Source organism: Oenanthe melanoleuca, chromosome 5, assembly GCF_029582105.1.
Source record: "Oenanthe melanoleuca isolate GR-GAL-2019-014 chromosome 5, OMel1.0, whole genome shotgun sequence".
Taxonomy (NCBI): Eukaryota; Metazoa; Chordata; class Aves; order Passeriformes; family Muscicapidae; genus Oenanthe; species Oenanthe melanoleuca.
The window spans coordinates 28,933,782-28,957,667 of NC_079339.1; the positions used below are offsets into that span (position 1 = coordinate 28,933,782).

General features: G+C 40.0%; 1 protein-coding gene across 3 annotated transcripts in view; it reads right to left on the bottom strand.

Moving 5' to 3' along the window:
• Positions 1–23,886, bottom strand: part of RAD51B (RAD51 paralog B) — a 386,318-nt gene that overhangs the window by 104,382 nt on the left and 258,050 nt on the right. For all 3 annotated transcript variants that reach the window (XM_056492651.1, XM_056492653.1, XM_056492652.1), the window contains exon 10: positions 20,473–20,551. In XM_056492651.1, the coding sequence (XP_056348626.1) occupies positions 20,473–20,551 (79 nt within the window). The remainder of the gene's footprint in view (positions 1–20,472; positions 20,552–23,886) is intronic.

The following is a 23,886-nucleotide window of genomic DNA, read 5'->3' on the forward strand; positions in this document are numbered from 1 at the left end:
AGGGCTAGGATTCCCATGCCTTATGACGGATTAACTGACAAGTGCAGGATCAATACGGGAATTGTTCTAGCTCTGGCTGCATCTGCAGCCTTCCAAAGCAGACAGAATAGCTGCACACACTCTCGTTGGCATGGTGGTGTGTGCACTGAAAGGCTGGCTTAATACCAAAGTCCATTAGTTATCAGCAAGAAGGGTGGGGAAGAAGGGCTGCAAACCAGTCAAATCAATAGATAAAAGGCTGGGGAGAAAATCAGATCTAGAAATAGAAAATTGATTTTTATTCTTCAAAGTCTAATATTAAAAAAAAAAAAAAAAAAAAAAAAAAAAAAAAAAAAAAAATAGAAATGGGCGGAGGGGGGAATAAATAAAGTTTTATCCCAAACAGAATAATTTCTTCCAGCAATATCTGAGGGAAAAAAAACTCATGCCAGGGGACTTAGCAGGAAGGAGAAAATAACCTTCCCAACTATCATGCTCAATATCAGGAAAGAAACTTATTCTTGTCTGCTTCTCAGTCTCATTTTTTCTAGGTGGAGGAAATACAAAACAGACAATCTAGAACTAGTAAAGGACATTTCCATGTATTTGCTAGTTGTCACTTACATTGAAAGGTTTGACCTCAGGACAGTATGTGTCTAGTGTACTTTGTTTATCATTCTTTACCTGAATGACACCTCTGTCAGTGTATGCTGATAGTTCATCTTGGAGATCCACAGTGTGATTCACCCTCTTGGGAGACAGTAGGAGGCAGATGAATCACTGCGGATTACATCAGAGCAAGACCAAACGTTTATACAAAACTTGGCAAAAATCTCTAAGACTAATCCTCTGAACAAATGTGAAGTTGTCTACATGACCATCTTCTATCTTATTTCACCTTCTTCCAGTTGCTCAGAACTTCAGGAAATTTATTTCCTGGTGGATAAAAAGACCTGCAAAAATTCAAATAATATGCCACAAGATATTTTCTGGATAGATCCCACCCAAATCAAAGCAAAAACCTCAAAAGAAAACTTCTCTTATGGAACCTCAAGCACAGTTTTACAGTTATGTGAAATTCAGGTAACGAATGATAAACAAAGTTTTGGACTAGCACCAACATTCTACTTTTGTATTCACCCTTCACAGGGTGAAGGTACAGGACATACAGCATCAAAGTAAAATGCTAACTAGACTCAGGAAACCAGCATGACTGGATTCTCAATGCTCTACTCAAAACACTCAACTGTTCTTCAATTTCTGATTTTATTGACTAGACTATTTCTCTCTGAACAGTATGATTTTTTAGAAATTGTAATTCAGGAAAAGAAACAATCTGACACTATTGGAATACTTTTGTGAAAAGTGCTGCACGAAAGAAGACAAAGTGTAAGAGAACTTGACTTACGCTGGAAGTTCATATTGCTTGGAAGTCTGAGTGTACCAAAGATCCACAAAGTAAGTGCTGCCCACCATGAAAATCTTGAAAGCAACGTACAATACATCCAGCTCATGGAAAATGCACCAGACTGAGCCATCTGAGTTTTGCTAAAAACTGGTGATGACCAAAGCAAATAACTTTATTCTTACTCCACCGTTTTACTTTAGCCTGATGCCAATGTCTCCCCAACACACTAAAAGCTAAATGAAAGAACTCCAAATGCTTTGTTCACCCACCAGGCAGAAGTGATAAGGAAGAACTCATGGCTTGTTCCTCAACAGCTGCTAGAGAAACCAGCAGCAAAACTCCCAAGCTAAGAACAACTTTATTTCTTGGAGCTCTCTAAACAATAAAGCTATCTCTTTTCAGAAACTATTAAAAAGGATCCCAGGCAAAGTATGGTAATGACTATAAATATCCTCCAAATGGAATTTCTGTAAAACCCCTATCATATTACAGGATGCTTATGTATATTATTCTGCCTTTTATTCTGAAGTCAAGTTTCAGACTGTGAGCTCATGTACACCTTGTACAGCAGCTTCTGCCCATAGCTTCTGCAGATTACCACAGATGCAGAAGCTCCCCAAAGAATATATGTTTCATGGTGAAATACTGGTAGACTGTTGCACTAGCAGGAATATTTTAAAGAAACTTGAACAGTTTGACAGCAGCCAGAGTGAACTACTCCTGGTTATCTGAGAAGTGGAACCCAAGGAGCTTGACCTGACACATCAGCAGAGTAATCTGAAAGCACACTAAGTTTGGAGCACAGCAGGGCAAATGAGAAACAATGACAGCCACACAGCTCACACACAGCATCCCCAAGAGAGCAGCTCTATGCTTACAATGAACACTGCAGCCAAAAGGAACCAAAATCATACAACAACTTCTTAAAATAAATCTTCCCAGTGGGCCCAGCTTCCTGTCCTGTACCAGCCCCCAGAGCAGAGGAGTGAAACTTAGTCTGAGTCACGTAAGTGCACGTGCGCACAAGAGCCCTGAGCTCTGTGCAGCCAGCTACAGAAGCATGAGAGGAACATGAAAGTCTCTCTCTCTCTCTCTCAATTTTCTTCCTCTATGCAGAGAACTTTCTGTAGTTGAAAATTGAAAAAAAATTTGAGATTTTTCCTCTCTACAGGTAAAATGTGAGCAAATATAGCAGGCCTGTAACAGTGCACAGGTGACTAGAGCTCAGCCAGGTAATAACACATCATTTCTGCTGTGCCAGGTCCCTGGGAACCTCCAGGATCAACACCTTACCAGCTACACCACTTTATATGACAGCAAAGGATCAAACCGGATGGAGTCAGAGTAGAATATCAAGATAAAACTTTTTTCATGGTAACTGAATATTGTGCTCTCAAATATTTTCTTTCTTTTTCAAAAGTGCATTTCTAGCTTTAGAGTTGTGATGACAACTTTTATGTTGGGAACCAAGAGTAAGTAATGTAAGTAGCCCAAGTCTGCAAACACACTAAAATAGGTTTCTCAAAATTATGTCGTAGCTTGATGCCTAAGTGACTGAACCCTATCCATCTCATAAGTTTTTTGTTTGAACTATCTGGTTTCTTCAGGTTGGAATAAATGAAAAAGACTAATGCTTTTTGTTATGTCTTGGGTTAAAACCTATTGAAACTGGTTGCTCTAGCACTGCATTTCCTTTCAAGCTAAATAAGGCTACAGTTAAATACTTCTTTGTTTAGCAATTGCTAAAAACAAAAGACTACAAAAAGACACAGGCTGTGCAGGGTCTGAAGCACACAGGACAAAGGGAATCATGGGAACAGATGCCACAAATGGGGAGATTAGAGCAACGAGAAGTGCAGCTCTGCTTCTTAAAGTGCTGGGGATGAATATGGTATCTTTGTCGACAGAGGAAGCATATCCTAACATGTGAAGCTTATTGTAAGCCAATGTTACTTACACAATTTTTACTATATCAAACTACTGTAATTATTTCTTTGGTAATTTTCATGCTGTCACTCAAAGCATGTGGAATGGTAAAAGCATACAACTGTTTCTTTTACTTGTTGCTTTTGTTGGGGTGCGTGTGTCCATGTAAAGAATACAGAAAACAGGTTTCTTCTTACAAAAGTCATCCAAAGCCATCCAAAATGAAGTTTAATCTCTCAGAATACTATTAGGTTACTTCGAGCCTTCAATAAATCTCTGCCCAAGTCCTAGATGGCTAATTACTTCCAGTTATTTCTGAATAAAGTTTTAACCACTTCTATTGGAGTCATCCATATCTAACAGGCTGGGGTGAGGGGAGATCTGTCTGAGCATTAGACAAATAACAGACTTACTTACAGAATAAATCAGAAGAACAGAACAAAGCAACTAAAATGGACAGCAAACCAATTTGCTTCTAGTGGCATTTGAGGAAAGCCAAGGGAAAAAGTGCAAAAGTGCAGTACACCTTACAGTGTCCAAAAGCCTTCAGGTCACTTTATTTCAGCTACATCATACCTTAAGTTTTGGAAAGAAGAAGTGTAAGCAGGAAATGCTATGAAGATTTCCAGTACATCATCTCAAACTTGATTTATCCTTAAAAAACCCAGTCTAATTCCTGGCAGCTTTGCAGCAGCTCTGGCCTGTTCTCAGAGCTCTGTGGCACACAGGAGGTGAACTGGGTGCTGATGAGAGAGGTACAGCATGTGCTTAGGAAAAGGAAGGACTATAGGAGAATCCCATGCAAAAACTATGTCCTGCTCAACCTAGTCTCCTGATGACCTGTTATAAATGTGAGAAATTATTTGTCAAGTAAAGTATAAGGGATTCTCTCTGTATTTAAACCTTTGCTTGAACTGACTCATAAAGCAGGAAAGCCATGAAAATGCAAAACTCACTTTGGAAAATATGCCCAGACAAGGACATATAAGGCTTCCTGGACAACTATGCAGTAACTGGATTATATGTATATAGAATGAAACATTAGAAATTGAGCATCCTTCATATAATGGTGAACATTTCAGCATCTCTGTAAATTAGAAGATTGAAAACAGGACATGGTGAAATTCTTTTGTCCATTATTACAAAAAGCCAGCAAGAATTAGCAGTTGAAGCCAGATATCCCCAGACCTCAATCTTAAAACTGCATTTTCTTTGATGTTACTCATTCCTAGGCACATTTAATAGAGCAGTGAACAACTGGTGCTGATTGTTGTGGCTTATTAGCCAGTGATAGATTTGTGCCATGCATACACTCATTTTCCATAACAAATATTTGCACATAGGACTGAGGCACTGGGAAGCCATACATGCACAGCTATTGTCCTAAGTCAACCCTTCCCAAGGCCCAGTCCACTCCCTCCTCCATCTCAGTCCCTTCATTAATCTCCCCATTTGACTTCTAGTTTTGTTTAGATTACAAGTTATTGTCACTAAATACATGAAAACTGTAACCAAAGACAGTCTGGGCCTAACATAATTAATCAAGTAATTTCCAGCTAATGATTTACTGTTTGCTTCAGTTCTCCACCCACTGTCTGGCTTTTTTAGGGCACAGACATAACTTCTTGCATGTTGCTAGAGGACAACACACAGTAATGGGACTAAGAATGCAATAAAAAAGATTTAATGTCAAAGGGGATGAATAGAATCAATGAGTATTTTCCCTTCAGCAGAGAACAGTACATTGCTACTTCAGTGGCAAAGGCTCCAATGCCCAGAAGAAGCTCAGAACTGCCTTCTGTGAGTGCCACACCAGTGGAAGCACTTTTGGCTTGACTTGTTTTGGCCCATGTGTCTGCTATTCTGATTCTTCAATGAGACAATTCACTGTCTGTTTCTGGGGACAGAATGAATGGAGGAGTTAGATCAATTATCTGAGAATCTTCAGGATACACTCTGACAGATGATGAAAGGACTCTAATATGTAATTGAAATACCCTGTACCAAAATACTCACATTAAACCTTGGCTGATTACACACAGGTCTGAGCTATCTCAGACCTTCAGAACAGGAACTGAGTTGTTTATCAGTGAAAGCCAAACTTCTAAAAAGCTGGCTGCCCACTACAGAGCCTTTGTGTTGGGTAAATTAGCTTCAGGAAGAGAATCAAAATGAATTAAAACCACATGGAGATCCTCTCCCTTTACCCCCCTTTCCCCTTTCCTCTCGCTATATGAATCCCCTCACCAGGAGACAGAGGCCAGTTCAGTATAATTTAGTCCAGTGTTTTTGTTTCCTAAAGTCTCAGTCTTGGGCTGAGTCCATTAATAGGCTGCAGCTGATTTTAATCTAGATGAACTCAAGACTTCTCTCTTCTTTGGTTTTAAAAAGATTACAAATTGTGTGTTATATAAATAGAAGGAAAAGGGAAAAAAGAACCAGAATGAGTAAAAAAATCTGCTCTCCATTAGCTGACCTGCTGAACAAGACTGTGATTCAAATAAAGATGAGAAATGAGAGATGTGGGGAGAAAACTACAACACACAACTAAAAGCTCTAGTGATACTGCACCAGACACAGTGGTAAGAGGAGATGCAGTAATGTCTGATAGCTACCATTACCATAGTAACAACACAGAAGAGATATTAATGGGACTCCAAATGCAACAAACCAGATGCCTCAAAGACTGTTCTGATAGTTTGCAACAATCCCTCCCCATTAAACATAAAATCACTTTGATTAGCAATTATGACCTCCTTGTATCTCAGGTCTCTGGTAGCTAGGGTGGAATAAGCTGGTCTCAGACCTACTTCTTGTAGATCCTCTAGAGTGTGAAGGAATGGCATGACACTCACATGGACTGATTCAGGTGGGATTTCTAAACAGAGATACTGACCCTAGAGAGAGTTTTCTCAGACTGGTGCTGACATAATTTTGGGTGGGAAGGGGCTGGGCTTTTTTTTTTTGCCAACTTGAACTCTGCCTGCCTAACATCACTCTGGAACTACACACTGAATGGCTCAAGATGCACGAATCCATTATTTTTAAAATAATTGCTATAGGCTACATATGTGACACTCATTTTTATCAATGCTCAGTCTCAGTGCTGACGTGTTCAAAGTCTCCATTTAGAAAAATCTCAGGAACAGCTCATGAACTGCTCCATTTAAAAATGGCCACTGCAGCTGAGCAGCAAAACCAAACATGAAGGCACAATGAACAGAGTAGAATGTAACTACTCACAGTACCCTTCAGACAGGTGTCTCCTGTTGGAGAGCAACAGGATGGCTGCCATTTGGAAAAACAAGAGCTACAGAATTCTCTGTAACAGACTTCTGTTATTTAACTCTAGGTGAAATGTATAGGTTAAAAACTGAAGTCAATCCACAAGAAAAACAAAATGTTTTTTACAGCCTATGAGCAAGATGTTAAGTGAGCTGCACTCACAAAAGAAAGGTCCCAAAGAACCTGGAGTCTCAACATCCTTATGATAACTTAAAAATCTCAAAATAGGATTTGATTCCACATATTCCGTTTCAGAAATCCAGAAATGTTTCTCTGCTTGTTAATACTCTCATTTTGGGAATTGCACACATCTGTTTAATACAAAAAGAGTTTATACCTGTATAAAGTAAAAATCACAGCTTTGCCATAAGAAGGAAACAAAATAGATGTAGGAAAAGTGCTAGTAAATCAGTAATAAACAGTAGATATGCAGAGAAACAGATGTCCAGATGACATCAGTAAGAGGAATCACATGCTTCTATCAGATTTACCTGAATACAACCCCTCCTAGTAAGTTTCAATTGCAATGATAAATGTGCCTAGATTAAACACTGTAATTTTTCATTCCTTGCTAATGGGGCAAATGCAACTTGGAAAGAGTCTGTATGCAGTCACTGGGGGTTTTATTTGTACAACTTTTCTGGAGGTTGACTATGACTATATTTGATTGCATGTGGGTGGCTGTGGGACAGGCAGACAGCTGGGTGAAAAACTATGACAAAAGGAATCTTGTCCCATTTCCTGCCTGTGCTTCATTCACTAATGAGCACTGCTCTGGGTCATTCTCAAGATTTCTTCATCTGTTGTTGTCTCGTCTGCAGAAGGGGCACCCCGGCAGTGGAGCTGTTGTCAGCTTGTCTTGAGAGTTTATTCTGCTGCCTCTCACCCTTGCAGCTGTGTGGGATTTTAAGTGCCTGGCTGTAAACAACTCCATATTTTGTGCTTCTTTTTGGATCACTTGAAGGCCAGCCTAAGGCCAGATGTGTTTGCTGGTGTAATCTGTTTCTCATTTCTTCTGATAAATGCATATCTCAACAACTAATAATAAAGTGAAATCAGGATTTATCTGTTGTCTTCTTCAGTTTGATTTCTATTGGAAAGAAAATGTTAATAAAAAATAGCTAAGTCCTGAGTCTCTCTTTTCTTCCTGGAGTGCTTGAAATGTTCACTGAACATATCCCTACAAATAAACAACCAGGCTGGTGAATCTGATGCCATTAGACTCCTGCTGTAGCAACCAATATCCCCCTTGTCAGCTTGTGGAAACAAAACTACTTTGACTCTTTATAAAACAGTTTTTCCGCTAACTCTGTATTCTTGTTTCTTTTGTCAGATCAGTTCACTTGATTTCTTTCTGGTAACAGGTTTACTCCTTTTAACAGGATTCTTTTATAAAAGGCTTCCTGTGCACAGGCAGGATTCAGCCTTCTCCTACAGCAAACTGTCCTGTTATCAAGCCTAGTGCATTGGTGAGAAAACTCATTAGAGGAGGCACATAAGGACTGCACCTCTTTCCTCATGTCTAGGGTTCAGGAAGTCTCTATCCAAGGAAAAGGAAGAAATCACACCTAATTTCATTGTATCAAAGTGTTGTCTTTTGATTTGAGTTGTAAAATGGTATTGTATTAGCCTTCCCCTTCCAAACAGGTATAAAGGTGAGGCAGTGGGAAGGGGAATGCTGCAACAGCTTAGCCTACCCCCTTCCACTAATGACCTGCAAGACATGTACTGCTGCAGTGCAACACACAGCTCTGCTGCCTGTGATTCTCCTCTTCTTTCCAGCTAGATCATGGCCTTATCCACTGCCACCCCTCATATCTATGATAACGGGACCCTCACTCTCAATTAAAACCACTGCTTAAGTCTGTCAAAGACACTGCTCCAATAAAAAGCAATTCCATCAGGCATGGCTTTGATAGCAGGTTTCCAATCTCTTGTATCTGCTACATGTTTTTTACATCCTCTGCAGGTTGAAATTATTATAGATAGATATGGATGATTATAAAAACAGCTTATATAAAGAAAGTCATAGGGTTGTCTTTTACCCAAGAAGCCTTTCAAATAAATGCTCTACTTTCATCCTGAAGGAGTTTTTGCCAAGCCCTAAGAGAGAAAGGAAACCCTTTCCACAGTGCTAAGCAGTTCTAATGACAGATGCATCAAACCAGCACCTATTTTATTGAAGATAATTGTTCTCTGACAGTACTCAGAAGCTCATCTATTGTCTTCAACCACACTAATGAATGCTAGTTACTCACTCAGCCTTGCTAGTTCTGTTCAGCAAAGGGGCCACCAAAAACCTAAGTAAATTCTATTTTTTCCATGCTTCTTCAGATTTATCACCCAAGCACAAAAACTGGAACTGTATACATAAGGCACCATGACTGGCCTAACTGAAGACAACTGTTTAAACTGGCAAAGACACAATTTATTCTATTAAAACCACTCATAATGATATGTGAGAAGGAAAGAAGTCCTTTTAGCTTTTAAGAAACAAATAATTTCTAGGATTAGTAATTAGAAAAACAAAACAAACACAAAACATTTGTATTTGTAAACTGAGTATGCTCGCTGTGGCTTGGCTAAAATGTACTGAATCTAATCTTGGAATTTTTTTCTTCAAAGAACCACCATACTTCAAGATGCTAGTAATGTAAGAAAACTAAGTACAAGCAGAGTCATTCCCCTACTGGCCCATCTGGATTTTCAGCATTTTACTGAGCTTTCATATCTACTATGTGAAATAAAGACCAACCTGTTTTCAGAAGGCTGCTTTGGTGAGTGGTCTGAATTAATTTTATTTCTTAATTTAATTTCCCAGGACAATCAGAGGTTTTTTTCCCATTTTTTTTTTTTGTTGAACTTAGTGCATTTACAGAGTCACAATACCAACAATGCAGTGTGGTATTTATTCCTTCCTGTATCCAGAAAGGTTTTACACACAAATTGATCAAACCTCAAATATCTAATTTGAGCCTGTCCCTAATTCTCCTGCCTTCAATGATATATAGCTGATGCACTATGACACTTTAAAGACACTTTATGAGACTATGACACTTTAAAGATTTTATGACACTTGACTGCCTGTAGTTTCTTGGGATTCTCCCCATTCTCTTTGCATACTTACCAAATGCTTTTACTCTGACAGGTCACCAAATCCTCAGATCACGTGCATTAAACAAAACAAGGCTATTTTATCTAATTAATGTTAGTCTTTCTCTGTCTAAAGTAATGTTGGTAGAACTTTCACAAAACATACTGTTGTGAGAGCAATTAGATTTTGAGATAATGGAAACAGACTCTAAATGTGTGGAAGTGTCATTTTGTACACCATGCACCATGGCAACCTTGAATTAACAGGACATCAATGCAAGGATGTACTTTGAATGGGAGACAAATCTGATATGTATTTGTGGGCTGCTTTTATTTTTCTGTCCAGAAATTTCAAAGCATCATATGCAATGAACTCTGTATATCAGAATCAAAATACATACCTACATTTTTCAAACATCCCAACACCACAGCATTGCCTCTAATGGGATGCAAATCTGGTTCACCAGTGTCTCTTGGTATGCAGACAAAGCACATGGACTAGACAAAGCCAGAGTAATACTAACACACAGGCAAGCGAAGCAGAATTTCATGATTGCAAGGGTATCTTTAAACTGTAACCTGAGATTAGCTGATGACACAATCATTGCCTGAGTCATCCAAAAATCTGAAACAATGGCTCTGAGTATGGTAAACTTTATCACTAATCTGACAGTGTGTCATCCTCATGACTTGAAAGATGGGGAGAGGGACAGCAGGAATTTTGCCACTTCAGCAGACAAATCTACGGGTGGAGAAGGAACAGAAAAGTACAGTAAACCTGACTCAGTCTCTAACAGACACATTCAGCAACATGACTGAACTTTACACTCAGGACTTTACACTGGGTGCCTGTCACACTCAATAAGGAAATGGCATCTCTTACTGCTCCTATGGTGAACAACAACACAGAGGAAGAATCAAATAGCAGAGAAACAGCAAAGGAGAAGGGTTTAAAATCAGGTTTTAAAACCTCACGTGACCTAAATAAATACTAGCACTCACATACCTGATTTGGGGCTGTCATGAAAGGGAAGCCTTAGTCTTTAGATAAACAGAGTGTCCGCCCTTAACCTCCTGAACTATCAATTTTCCTCATCTAATACTGCAGAAAGGTTATGCTGCAGTGCCCTGGCTTCCTCACATTTAAAGTTAGGGTAGCCAAGGGCAACAAAGACTCCTTCCTCTCCAGCCTGATAGCAGAGCTCTTCCTTCCTTTTGTTCACATGAAGAACAAACACCGAGTTGAACAATAACAGTGGATGCTTCATTATGATGCTCTCTTGGGCACCCAGCCCTGGCTAGCATTATCTTACCCCTTGGTTTTGTTTTAAAGGAAACTGTGAATGGTCTTTTCAATTGCTGGTGTTTCAAGATCAACATTACCTCTACTTCCTCTGTTTTCAAGTTTCCTTATTTTACCAACAATATGTGGCACTATGAAAAAAAATATACCCGACGAACTGAGAAAGCTTCCAGTCTGAGGCAAGCAGTAACAGAAGGCCAGTTAAATGAACTTTCCCTGTAAATTAATGGCACACAATGGGACAGCTCTCTTACCCCTTCTGCCAGAAGAGGCCCTGAGTTTGCAAATTCAGTTTGTGTACTAAGTTTTCCTGTGCCCTTAAGTGATAGAGCAGTAAATGGTGCTTTGATCCAGGCAGCTGGGACCAGCTTGAGGGACACCTTACTCCCTCTGTGCTCAGATGTGACAGTGGAATTTAGTTCACTCTACACTAGAGTAATCAGGGCTTATTCTGACTTTTATCCATTACTTAGGAACTTTTCCTAGGGCAGGACAAGTCTTCCAAATGAAAATCTAACTGTGACTCAGGTGGCTGCCCATCCTTGCTGCTGCTACCTTGTACTGCTAGCCAGATTGGCCCACTTGGCTATGAGTCAGTTGTGTGACCACTCATTCCCCAGTTCAACCTAACACACATTTGAGAGAAAAAGGGGGAGGAAACCTGCTTCTCAAGGAAAAAAAAGTATTCTGGATGAATAAAAGTTACGTCTGCTAAACTCTAACAAAGTCCTATCCAGTGTTACACAGATGGAAGGACTGCAGTGATGAAGCAAGGCAACAGGATGGCAGGGGAAGGAAGGCTGAAAGGCAAAGAAGAAACAACATACCTTTGAGCTCTAGTGTGCTCTGCATGAGGCCCTGCCTCTGCATCAAACATGAAGGTGGCCAGGATCACATAACAGAACTATCAAAGTTATGCTTTAACCATCCTGATTTAGTGCTTTTGGCTTTTACTACCACATTAGAATACATTGGCTTGATTTTCAAAGGTAATGAGCACCTACAGGTCCCACTGCCTTTGGTGACAGCTGCGGCTCTAAAAATCAGTTTAAGATAGTTTGCATATTGAGAAAAACTGCAGGAAAATAAAAGGCCTATTGTGTAGGTATGAAGAGTTTAAACATTGCTGATTGGTGGTCTATGAGTCCCTTCCCTTTCCAAATGAATTTCACTTCATGTTTTGTTTGGTTTTCCTGTTGATGCATCCTGCACCCTCCAGTGCTAAGCTGGTGGGATCCCACATACTTTTCCTGGCATGTGGTGTTTAAAATAAGAGACTTCAGCAATCGGATATCCTCAGCATTTCCAGCTATTGAACACAATCATGAGTGCTGTGATCCAATTTCAGAGCAGAAGAGGAAAGATATAGAGTAATATTCTCCCTGTGCTGGTATGGGGCAGACAAAAGAAAACTAAGCAAACAGGATGTTCTGCTCCTCTGTGGACTTTAGCAAATGCCATGGCAGACAGGATATGGTCTAGCTCACAGCTAGGACTCACAGCTGCAATGGGTGTGCCTGGCTGCCCAATACCTTGTTTTGGGGAATTCACTCACAGCACAAATATAGCATGAAGAAACGTGAAAGATGTGGTGTGCAGCTCCCACCTGTCATGCCTCAAGACTGAAGCCCTTCATCAAGCATATGCAGCCTGAAGGAGGAATGCAATACTTATATATGCTACTAAGAAAGAATCTCCTCCCATCCCTAAATTCACTCAGAACATCTTCACCAATGCAATACTTGGTGCTCACAACTTTGGATTTCAACCTGCTTATTCTAAGCTTATCCACTGAATAGTAAGGCACATCTCAGCTGAGGTCTCCACAATAGCACACAGCACACAATTCAGACTATTCACACTCTCATTCCCCAGCATTTTCTAGAATTTCTGAGAGGGTGTCACTCCTCACATCTCAGCTGCTGCTCCTGGGAAGTGCACCTTCACAGAGCATTGGATTATATGGGGGAATGTTTGTGTACTCTGAAAACTAGGAAGTTTAAATGAAAATGAGATTCAGTGGACAATAAAGTAAAATCTTTTCAACATCATCTTTTGTTGAACTGTTAATTGTAGCATAATTTCCCTCTGCTTCCTCTTCACCCCTGCAGGCCTTTGCTGCCTTGTCTACGTGCTCTATACCCTCTAGGGTTACTCAGGTGGCAAACCAAGGAACAGTCTGGGCTGATACACCACATTCTAGCAAACTGCTCACTAACCTTGTTGCCTCTCTTATCCTTAAAATGCTTCTTTAAGTCAATCTGGCCCTGCAATTTAATCTTAAAAATTTCTCAGAGGTCTTCACAGAACTAAATGCCAAAGGACCAGGTTTGGTTTCATTATAACATAAACACTGAGGAGCAGTGGTAAAGTTCAAAGGAACATTGCAGAAAATGCAGCCCAAAATGACAGCCCACTATTTTGAATTTTAGGGAACAACTGTAATGAGAAAAAGCATTTGAAGTAAACCACTGTTTGCTGAGAGGGTTTATCACATGTGCCTGTTTCTAAGAAAGTGCTATATATTCCTATTCCATTTTATCAAGACAGATTTATACGAGAAGATAATTTAAATCTGTGACACGGCAAGTCAAGACATCAGATACAGAGATACATGAGGTTGTCTTGAAACATAGAGAAGGTTTCAAAGAAAAACATCACTAGGGTTAAAACAGTGGAAGCCCTATTTGTAAAGTGTTATCCCTGTGCTCAGGCAAATTTTTCTAGATTAGATGAAGTGAAACTTAGTTGTACCTACGTGAGAACAGAAAATATCACAGTGAGACTTGACTGTCTTTTACTTTCATAAGCTGTACACAAAAGCATGAGACTTTACTCTGGCTGGAAAACATGTTTTTGAACAGACATTTATTTGGCTTCCTACTCATTAATGTGTTCACTTAAGAACATTAAGTCCATTTTAGGTACATTTGACCTTATTTTACAAATCTGTAGCTCAAAAGATGTAACATCCACATTAAATCCAGGCCATTACTTGTAAAGTCTTAGTCTTCCATGACAATGTTCAGTTCCCAGAACAATATATTGTCACAAATCACAGACACTACCTCTAATCAACAGACAATTACAATCCTTATGCTAAAAGCCTTTTGGAAAAAAGGCCATTTGCTTTAGCACTTTACTGAAAACCCAGGGGAGCAGCCCACTTTGATCAGGAATTCATTACCAGAGAGCCTGGTAAGGAGAAGATTTCTCTGAAGTGAGATCATTTTGTCCCAGGAAGCCTATGCCAGCCTTGAAAAGAGGGGAGCAGACGTACACTCTTCAGCTCTTTGTTTTGACAACACTGGATTAAAAGAAATTAGTTTTGATTCGCACTTGTGTAAATGAGAACAGATTTGGCACACCACTTGCACTGAAGTTTTTTTTTGTATTACATTTAGTAGAACTTCAGACAAATTAAATGCTGGCACTTCAGTTGAAATCTAGTAAAGCATTTAGGAACATGTTTGGCTTTCAGTGCAAGACAGCAGTACTGTATCTTCAGTATCTTTACATGCATCTTTAGAAATAAGCAGGTAATTCAAAATGTTGTGCTAAAATGGATTTATCCAGCATAATATCCTCTCACAAAGTTAAGCTCACAGGAAAAAGTATGGCCAGAAACTTTACCAATCTACTGCCTGTCTACTGTGCCACTATGTGAAAGGTCATGTTTGCAGAGAAACAATTTTATTGAAATGACAGTTTATTTGGTTTCTACTGGATATAACCCCAATATGCCTCTAGTCTTCCTTCACCATTAAAATGTTTTCCTTCCATTTCTCATCATTAACATTTTTAGTTGGTTTTGCATCTGGGCTCTGTTTCTCTGCCCTTCTTCATTCGACAGCCATGGAGTTTGGCAACTCCAGCAAGGCTTTGGCAGTGCTGCTGCAGAGCAATTCCCACAAACCTACGAGGACACTCTCACCCAAGCAAACACCATTCCTGAGCCTGGTTTAGTAACCCACTCCTCCAAATGCCTTGAATTGCCTGAACAAAAGGACATTTTATTGATGTTAGATATATCTGTGTGGGTCATGTTGCTGGCACTGGGATGATGGCAGCCTTATTTTTTCTCATGCCTTACTCCCAGGATGGACTTAACCTACAAACAGATAGTGCTTCTTTGCTCTCATTATTACAAACCTGTTAGAAATAGCATGAGACTTTCAGTGTCCTGGGGGGAATACAGCAAAAACGGTTCCACCCCACAGAGATCCTAACAATGATCAGTTCATCTTTATCCCTCCAATAGGGCTGGAAATCACCAGTGGCACTGCAAATCTTTTACCATCTCAATAGCAATGCACAACTCTATTCCCATTAATCTGTCTTCCACCCATTCACACATCAAGTACAAGCCTGCTTCATTTTACAGATTATATCCATGTTGCTCCAGACAAAGGTCACTTTATAGTTACAGTTCTTCAATTGAATAAAAGCTTTTGATGCAGTAAATCATTGTCTTTCACTGTTCAAACCCACACAATACAATACAAATAATGCTGCCCTTTCTTTCAGAATTCCTTTTCTACCTCACTACTTGTTTCTTTACAAAATAAAATGAGGCACTTTTTACTTGCTTCAGCCATAGAAATTAGTTATAGCACTTTGGAGACAGTTTGCCATACTGCTGCAAACCCAGACCCTATGCTATTTTGAGATCAAAATGAGCCTCTTTCATTACCTTAGTGACAAATGGAATGTAATGTACCAAGGTTTCCCTAGATCTAGCTGTTACTAGATCTTCTCCCTTACTACTGTGAAACTTAAGACACTCTTCCAAGTGCCACATTCTTTGTTTCTACATATATAATTTAGTATATAAGTTACCTGCCTCAAAAGGACGTTACATGCAAGGTGAGCATGTTTGTGTTCAGACAGGTTGTGTGCAGTGGAAAAGAGGGCAGCAGAAAGGGTGGATTAATCAATTAATTATCCAATCCTGTGGCACAACCCCCAAACTCTTCCTTTTAGCAATATAAGGTATTCTATTCTTTCATTGAGTAGTGAGGGGAGCCAGTCAGCAAGAGACACAAAATTTTGAGGTTAAATTTACATCCCTTTCTTTCAAAAAGGAAGAGTAAAACATACCAAAATAAATCATAACGTCAAGTACTCATGAAAAATGGCAACCATTTAACAGCAACACTACTTTTTTTGAACACTGAAGGTCATGGCAAGAACTGAGGCTAAAAGCTGAAGGCAGACAAATTCTAATCTGAAATTGGTAGCTAAAAAACGTAGCTAAAACTTGAAAACACTGTCAAGGCAAACCAGGAAGTCACATTCACTTATATCTGCAAATAATAGTGATTACTTTTCTAGAAGAAATGATTCAGTGGAACCAAGTTATCAAAGTTATCTGAAGGAAACGTGTGATATGTGGGAGGTCGGTTTGGATGAATTGATAATTCTATCCATCTTTAAACCCTATGAAACTGAAAATATATAATTAATTAAAAGCAAGTCCTAGCTCACTAATATCATTTGCCTTGTATTCAGTGCTGAGTTTTTTCCATAAAGAGCAACATTAATCACTTAGTTAAAGCATTCAGTCCCAATAGACTCCTCAGCTGGCAAACAGCCACCATGTCCCTGTCTCCTTTTGCAGCACCATCATCTTGGTAACAGAAGTTATTTGCTAAAGTAAGATGGAATGAGACTTCTACAAACAGCTGAGCTGTTGGTAGGTAACAGCTAGGCTTGCTGCTAGCTTGTATTTATACCCCAGAACACTGCTGCCTTTAAAGCTAGACTTGGATGATCACCCACAGAATACAGCTTCAAATCAGCTTCATTCAGCCTTTTTTGCATATGTGTGTGCTAAATAGCATCTTCTAGTTCAGCTGGCCTAACCCAGTATGTGCTACATTCAACTTCAATGAAATTACAGCTAGGCAAGAGCAGCTCAACATTTCTTCTGACTGTTATACCAGAACAGAATTACCAGCTAGGAATTTCCAGTCAAAACAGAAATTATATCATAGCCAATGAGAAAAATCATCTTACAATTTGCACTCTTGATCAAGTAGTTCTGGAGCTCTTTTAATTTTATTCTTATTTTTAATGGTATGACTTCACTCACTGCAACTGGTATACTGAAACAGGGAAGCAACAGCAAGTTCTTAGAACAGCAAACACAAGCTGACACTAAAACTTCCAATATTTTAGATCCAGGTTTCTGCCTTTTTGTCTAAGATCTCTACAAAATAGAAATTGGCTGTCAGGCTGGATTGTGCACTCACAATTCATGTTCATCAAAGAATGACACTGTACAGCATGGCAGAACATAACATGACATTGCATTGCAATGTAAAGGCAACTGAGGGTAATTGTGGGGTTGCAGTTCACTCCCTCTACAGCACAGAGCAATCTGAAGCAATGAAAGGAGGAGGCTGAAGAAAATTTTCTTGCTAAATTTCTGACTGTCCGATCTTGCTTTTCAATTATCACATTTCATTTCTCCAGCCTGAAAGTGGAAATAAAAGAGTGCATAAATGGATTCTCTTCATCCCTGAACACTTCCAGTTTATAAAAGCAAAAATGTTTTCTCCAAGGGACCCTTGGGCAGCCTGGAGATCTTTTCTGACAATAGAAGAGAAGCAGTTCTGCCTTCACTAGGGTCTCCTCCAAAAATTTCTGTGCCTGCACTGAGGCTATGAGATGCAAAGATACCAGGGAAACAGAGCAGCAATTTACATTGACAAAGAGGATTTTGATACACTCCTCCAAATGGGGCAGCATTACCATCTTAATAGCCTTTTGCTCTCAGCCCTCTTCCTGAGGACGCTGGAGATTTTTGCAAATGGAGAACAGTTCCGCTTCCCATTTTAACTGCAACAATAGCAGAAGGCTCCTTAAACCGCATCAAATAGCAGCCTGTGAAATCCCTAACTAGCCGCACTGCCTCTCCTGCCGTTTTATTATCCTCCAGCCCACAGAACAAAGCGGGGGGAGCTCCTCCTCTTTTTTTTTTTTTTTTTTTTCTTACCCTATTCCACACATCCTAATCCCTCAGAGGTGGCAATGGAAATTGCTTGTGGAACTGTTAAATCACACTTTCACTTTGCCTTTCATTCCCCATTCACCCTCGCTAATCAGGGAGCTTCCAGCCACATTTTCCGATATCAATTTGTTTATGGCCTATTGGTTAATGGTCCCGGGATGGGACCCCCTGAGTAAAAAGAAAGAATCCTGGGCACTTCAGCCAGCTGCTGCTTCTCACCAGTTCCCACATCCATCCACTTGTTCCCATCAGCCACCCTGAATGTGCTCACCTCCTGACACCAAGGGAATTAAACAACAAAGCCTGAATGGGAGAGTGGCCTTTGCAATCCGGCTGCGGGACAGATTCCACTTGTTAGCACTGTGTGATGTCCCTCCAGCAGCCACCACCAGTGCCTTGCTGTCCTCTTACCTTGCACCAGCTTCCCTTTGGAAAGAAGCACCAAGAACAACTCTCAGAAAAACTCTAGCCTCTCTGGAACAAGGCAGCCTGGTGCCACCTTCTGCATCTTATCCAATCCAGACATTTCCTAGTTTTTGAGATTTGTTCACTTCCTTTATCCACAGAAGTAATGATCACTGAAACGTGGGATGAAACCATGCAATATTTACTTTTACAAATCAGTGAGATGGTTCATCTGTAAGTGCTTACAAGTCTCTGCAAAAGAGCCTGAGGCCCATTATCAGGGGAACCATGCCCTTCCTTGCTTGGATAAAAATACCTAAAATAGAAACATAATAATGTAGCCAGAAAGTAATAGAATACTCACACAGAGAAGACATTCTAGTTGTCTTTCAAAATGCACAAAGAATGCTTGATATCAAGACATCAATTTCTTAAAGAAATCCAAACTGGTATTTTATCTGTTTGTAGCAAAATGGCAAACGATGTTTTAAATGTACACCCCAGCAACATATGGGTATAGGGAAAGGAGCAATTGCCACACTTTTAATACAGTGATATCCTCCTATCAGAGTGCTGCTCCATCATCATTATGTGTAACCAGGCCCATTTGTTCTTTAAAGGTATGGTTCAGTCTTAGGAAAGCTATATTCACGGCTCACAGAAAATAGCTGAAAAAATTAAGATCATCTCTGAACAAATGCTCCCTGTTTCTGAAATGGGAAAGTTTCAGAAACTTTCACTACATTAGTGACTGAGGACAGAGCAGGAAATTGTCTGCCTTTTTTAATGATGATGAGAAACATCTATCTAACTCAAGATATCCAAGATAGAAAAGTAGCTTATCATCTGCCCTACACTGAAATAAAACAAGTAAACTCAGTTTAAACTAATAAAAAATGTTTCTAGTTTTTGTAGACTTCTAGAATTACTGCTACCAAATAAAGCAGATCAAGTGCCCAAAATGCTATCTAAAAATATACTGAAAATAGTATTAAAAGGCTTAGGAAATACTGTATAGACACCTCCCCCGCTACAATTATGTAATAATAAATAAGACATTTTAATTTCTTTTGTTTTCTGACATTTTGCCTGAGATGTAAGCAAACTGAGTCACTAGGAAATATGTCATTAGTCTGGTACAGTCTGTTTGAATGTGAGAAATGTACAATCAGAAGGAAAAGAATTTTTCACATCCCTTAAAATGTTCATAGTGCCTCATGGGATCACTGATTCTCCATCACTGGAAACTGAGAACCAGCTACACTCACTTGTCTTACTGCCCAGGCTGCATATCACAGTGTCCTCCCCGAACAGACAGTGACAGGCACTGACTAGTTTTATTCAGTCTGTTAAACTGATGCAGTGATAAGGAGCCAGGCTGCATATCAAAAGACATCAACTCAACAAAAGTGATCTATGAATCTCTGTCAGAAAGTAAGGATATTTGTTGGGATACCTGGGAAAAGAAGGACTTTCCTCTTTGCTGTGTCTAAAAGTACATGATTCAGGACTCAGCCATGAGGAATCCTAACTCTCTGTCAGCATGGTAGAAATATTCAACTTTTCATTATACCATTTCATATCCCAGAGAATCTGAGGATAATTTAAGACCATAGGGCATTAGCATTAAAATGATCATGAAAATAGAAAACAGATATTAATTGCCTGTGTTTTTACTGATGCCAAGCTATTTGGTAAAGAAGAACCATTTATTACAGGTTATTAATGATAGATGGGTATGTTTTTCCTGAAGAATCCTATCCCATAGGACCCCATGTTACCCAAACCATTCCACTTTACCTTGGAGGAAAACAGGGAACTCTGGTTAATAATTTCAGGGTCCATTTCTAGACATGGTAATATGCAAGAACTAAGTCAGAATAATCCAAGAACAAACAGTAAATTCAGCAGAATGCTTCCCTTGTCAACTAGAATGTTTAAATGTGTGGGGTTTTAATTCAGTATAAACAGCACCATTTTCAAGAATAGTTGTTTTCTGCATTCAGTCTGCTTAAAATACTAATTGAAAAGGCAAAACAACCAATGTTCTGGTCTTACCCTGTAGAACCAAGCCCGATTTCTCAATGGTGTAGAAAAAAGTGGAGAATGGAGCAACAGGGGATTTAGCAACCAGGAGCTGCAAAACAAATGTATATTATAAGTATGCATCTTTATAACATACTGATCAAAGCTCAAACCTGCAAAAACATCTCACCGGATTTAACTTCCAGAAATAGTAAAGCATACTTCAGAAATAATGTAGTTATTGATCTAGGCCTGTCACTTCTAAGTAGTTGAGATTTCATATATAGATCATGCTGCAATTTTAAAAGGATTTACAGGTCCTGTCATGAAAGCAGTAAGTTTTACTTCTCTTACTGGCATCCTGTTAAGCTTAACCATTCCTGCTGGTTCAGGCTTCTGAACTCAGAGATGATTTTGAACAAAACTGGTACTGCTATAGACAGGCAATTTTTAATTGCCATTAGCCAATGCACAGATACGCCCTCTCGGCTTCTCCAAGAGCTCCACTCACTGTCTTTATCCAGCCCCTGGAAGCAGCATGTCCACTCATGGGTCATCACACTGGGGGTGGTAACATGCCATTGAAAGTATCTGGATGTTCTCTTCTGCAAAATGGGTAATCACCATGTCAAGATTTATTCAAGGATCTTGTCCTTGAAATATCAAAATAGGAACTGGAATTCCCTCGGGGTGGGTGTATAGTGCAATTGAATTTAGCTTGGTGTTAGAAACCAGAAATAAACCAAGCTCCCTGGCTCCACTATGGTAGAACCATCCTCTGTGGAAGATGAGCTGCAGCAGAACTGCAGAGACAGAATTGGGCTTGTTAGCAGAGTAGGGAATGTGGGACCTGCAGGTGGCAAAGTCACACAAACGTGCCAAGTTTTATTGCTTGCCTGTTTGATTTTTGCTCATTGCCAAGGACTGTTCCTCCACAGCTTGTCTAAAATAACCCTCATTCTGTCACCTGCTGAAAGTGACATTTTGCTGACAAATTTAATACGCTCTGCTCAAAATGTGATCAGCACAAACAGTGCCCACGTGGCCCTCAGACATCACTGACAACAGTGGCTGGAGAAGAGTGTACTGCTGCTCTGCCTCCAGCACAGAGCTGCTGAACAAACATGGCTCTTGGTCACCTCTTCAACAGCTAGAAAAGGCTGGGATCTGGAAACCAGCCCTCCCAGTGGTGGCCCTGTACTCTGGGAGAGCCTTCCTGCCTTCCCATTCCCTGGGAACGTGGTTTGGGTGATGGTTTCCCTTCAGCTCCTGCTGAGCTCCAGCCTGGCAGAGCCTGAGCTGTGAGGTCACAGAGCCTGCCTGCCACCTTCCCTTCAGTGCACTGATTCCATCCAAGCCCTCTGTGAGGCCTTTGGAGGAGTGTGCTGTGGAACCTCACACACCTCAGTGCCCAAATTCTCAAAGCCCTGTCAGATACTGCACCCTCACAGCCCACGATAGGCAGCCTTCTGTCAGATACATCCAAATACAGATAAAAATCCCCTCATTTCCAAAGGGTGTGACCTAATTCTGCCAAACATCCAAGCACTTGTAAGGGCCACTGCCTATGAATTCTGGTTGGTGGTTATCAGTCAGTGGGGAAGCAGTGAGCAGATTTTACAAAGTCCAAGAGAGACTACAAGGAAAATAAGGAAGTTCACATTCACCAAAACTGCTCACATGTCTCTGCAAAGTCAGGCACTATTGAATAACATAAGGACATATAGAACTGGGACATTTATTCCTAAGTGTAAGAACAGTAATATCAAGCACCAGAAATTTGAGCTCTGCAGTGTCTTTGAGTACCCAAAAGATTTGACAGCAAAATCTGCTGCAGCATCAAGGTTCATGTAAGGGTGTCTGTAGAGTAGGTAGTTTCATTTGTATTTGTAGGTAATCTCAGACAGGACCATGCTTAGATGCTTAGTCCTGCTACTCTTTCTCATCTGATTCTTATCTGGGCTGAATTAAAAATGTCCCTGTATCTGGTTCTCCAAACACAACCATCATTACCTACAGCTAGCAAACATCTTTATGGGCTTCAGCATTTAAACCAAACATAATCTCCCTTCTTCTTTGAACATGAAAAACAAAGGCAGGCATATAAAAACCACAAATACAGTTGGAGAACATCAGACAAGTCCAAATGTCAATGTTTTCCTTTCTGTTTTATGAAGCTGACAAAACCACCTCAGGATAGGATACAGTGAATACTTATTTGTAAATACTCCAAGTAAGAAAACAGCTTTAGTAACAATTTCTCCTCTTCCATGTCAACTACCATTCTCTCTGGGATTATCTTCTGGAGAAAAGGGGCAAGCCACATCCCACATGCCCGATGTACTCTAACAAAACCTGAATTCCCTTGCCTGTCATTATCACAGAATCACAGAATAAGCTGAACTGGAAGGGATGCACAAAGATCACCAAATCCAACTCCAAGTTCTGCACAGGACCCTCCTGTGCCTGGGGGCATTGTCCTAAACACTTCTTGAACTTGAATAGGCTTGGTGCAGTGACCATTGCCCTGGGGAGCCTGTTCCAGTGTCCAGCCATCCGCTGCATGAAGAACCTCATTCCAACAGCTAACCTAAACCTTCCCTGACACAATTCAGGCCATTTCCTCAGGTCCTGTCACTGTTTTCCACAGAGACAGCAGGACTAAGACTGCCAGCAGGAAAGTAGAGTGAAGAGGAGTTGCCTCCAGGTGCTTCACACACTCCCTCAGTTCAGAAAACACAAGGGAGAGGACAGGGTGGAAAAACTCTCCTAACACTCAGGTAGAGTCTCCCACAACAGCTGGCTGTTTAGTTGGAAAGGCCTGAAGTGAAACAGTTACAATTCTGACATCTAAGGTCAAATTTTTGGGATTCCATGCACTACTATGCACATAAATACTAACCTATATATGCATGTGCACTAGGCACAGTTATACGTGCACATGGATAGACATTCAAGTAATTCTATGTACATTCTGTTACTGCATTTTTATTCACTTACAATATATGCATAGCTATGTATAGCAATGAAAAAAACATAATAAATCACATCCTTTCAGCAGCACATCACAGGGCCCCTCTGAAAGGCAACTACTGCACAGCTACATCTGAGACTCCAAATTAGCTTCCTTTCCAGTGAAATGGAAACAGCTCAGAATATTCAAAGGTATTGCTTCATTTTGAATGTTTGCCCACTGAGAAAAAGGACCTCTAAAGTACAACTGCATATTTCACAACCAGATAGAGTACACAGAATTCATTTTTATAACATCAAACTATAGTATTTAACATAACATTAAAAAAAAAAAAAAAGAGGTAAATACGGATTTAGATTTGCTTTTCAAGCAAAACAAAAAATCTGTAAAAGTTCATTGCAAACTATCCTCTAGCTGGAACAGTCAAGATAGAGCAGGTTGTTATACACTGAAAAGGAACTTATAAAGCATGG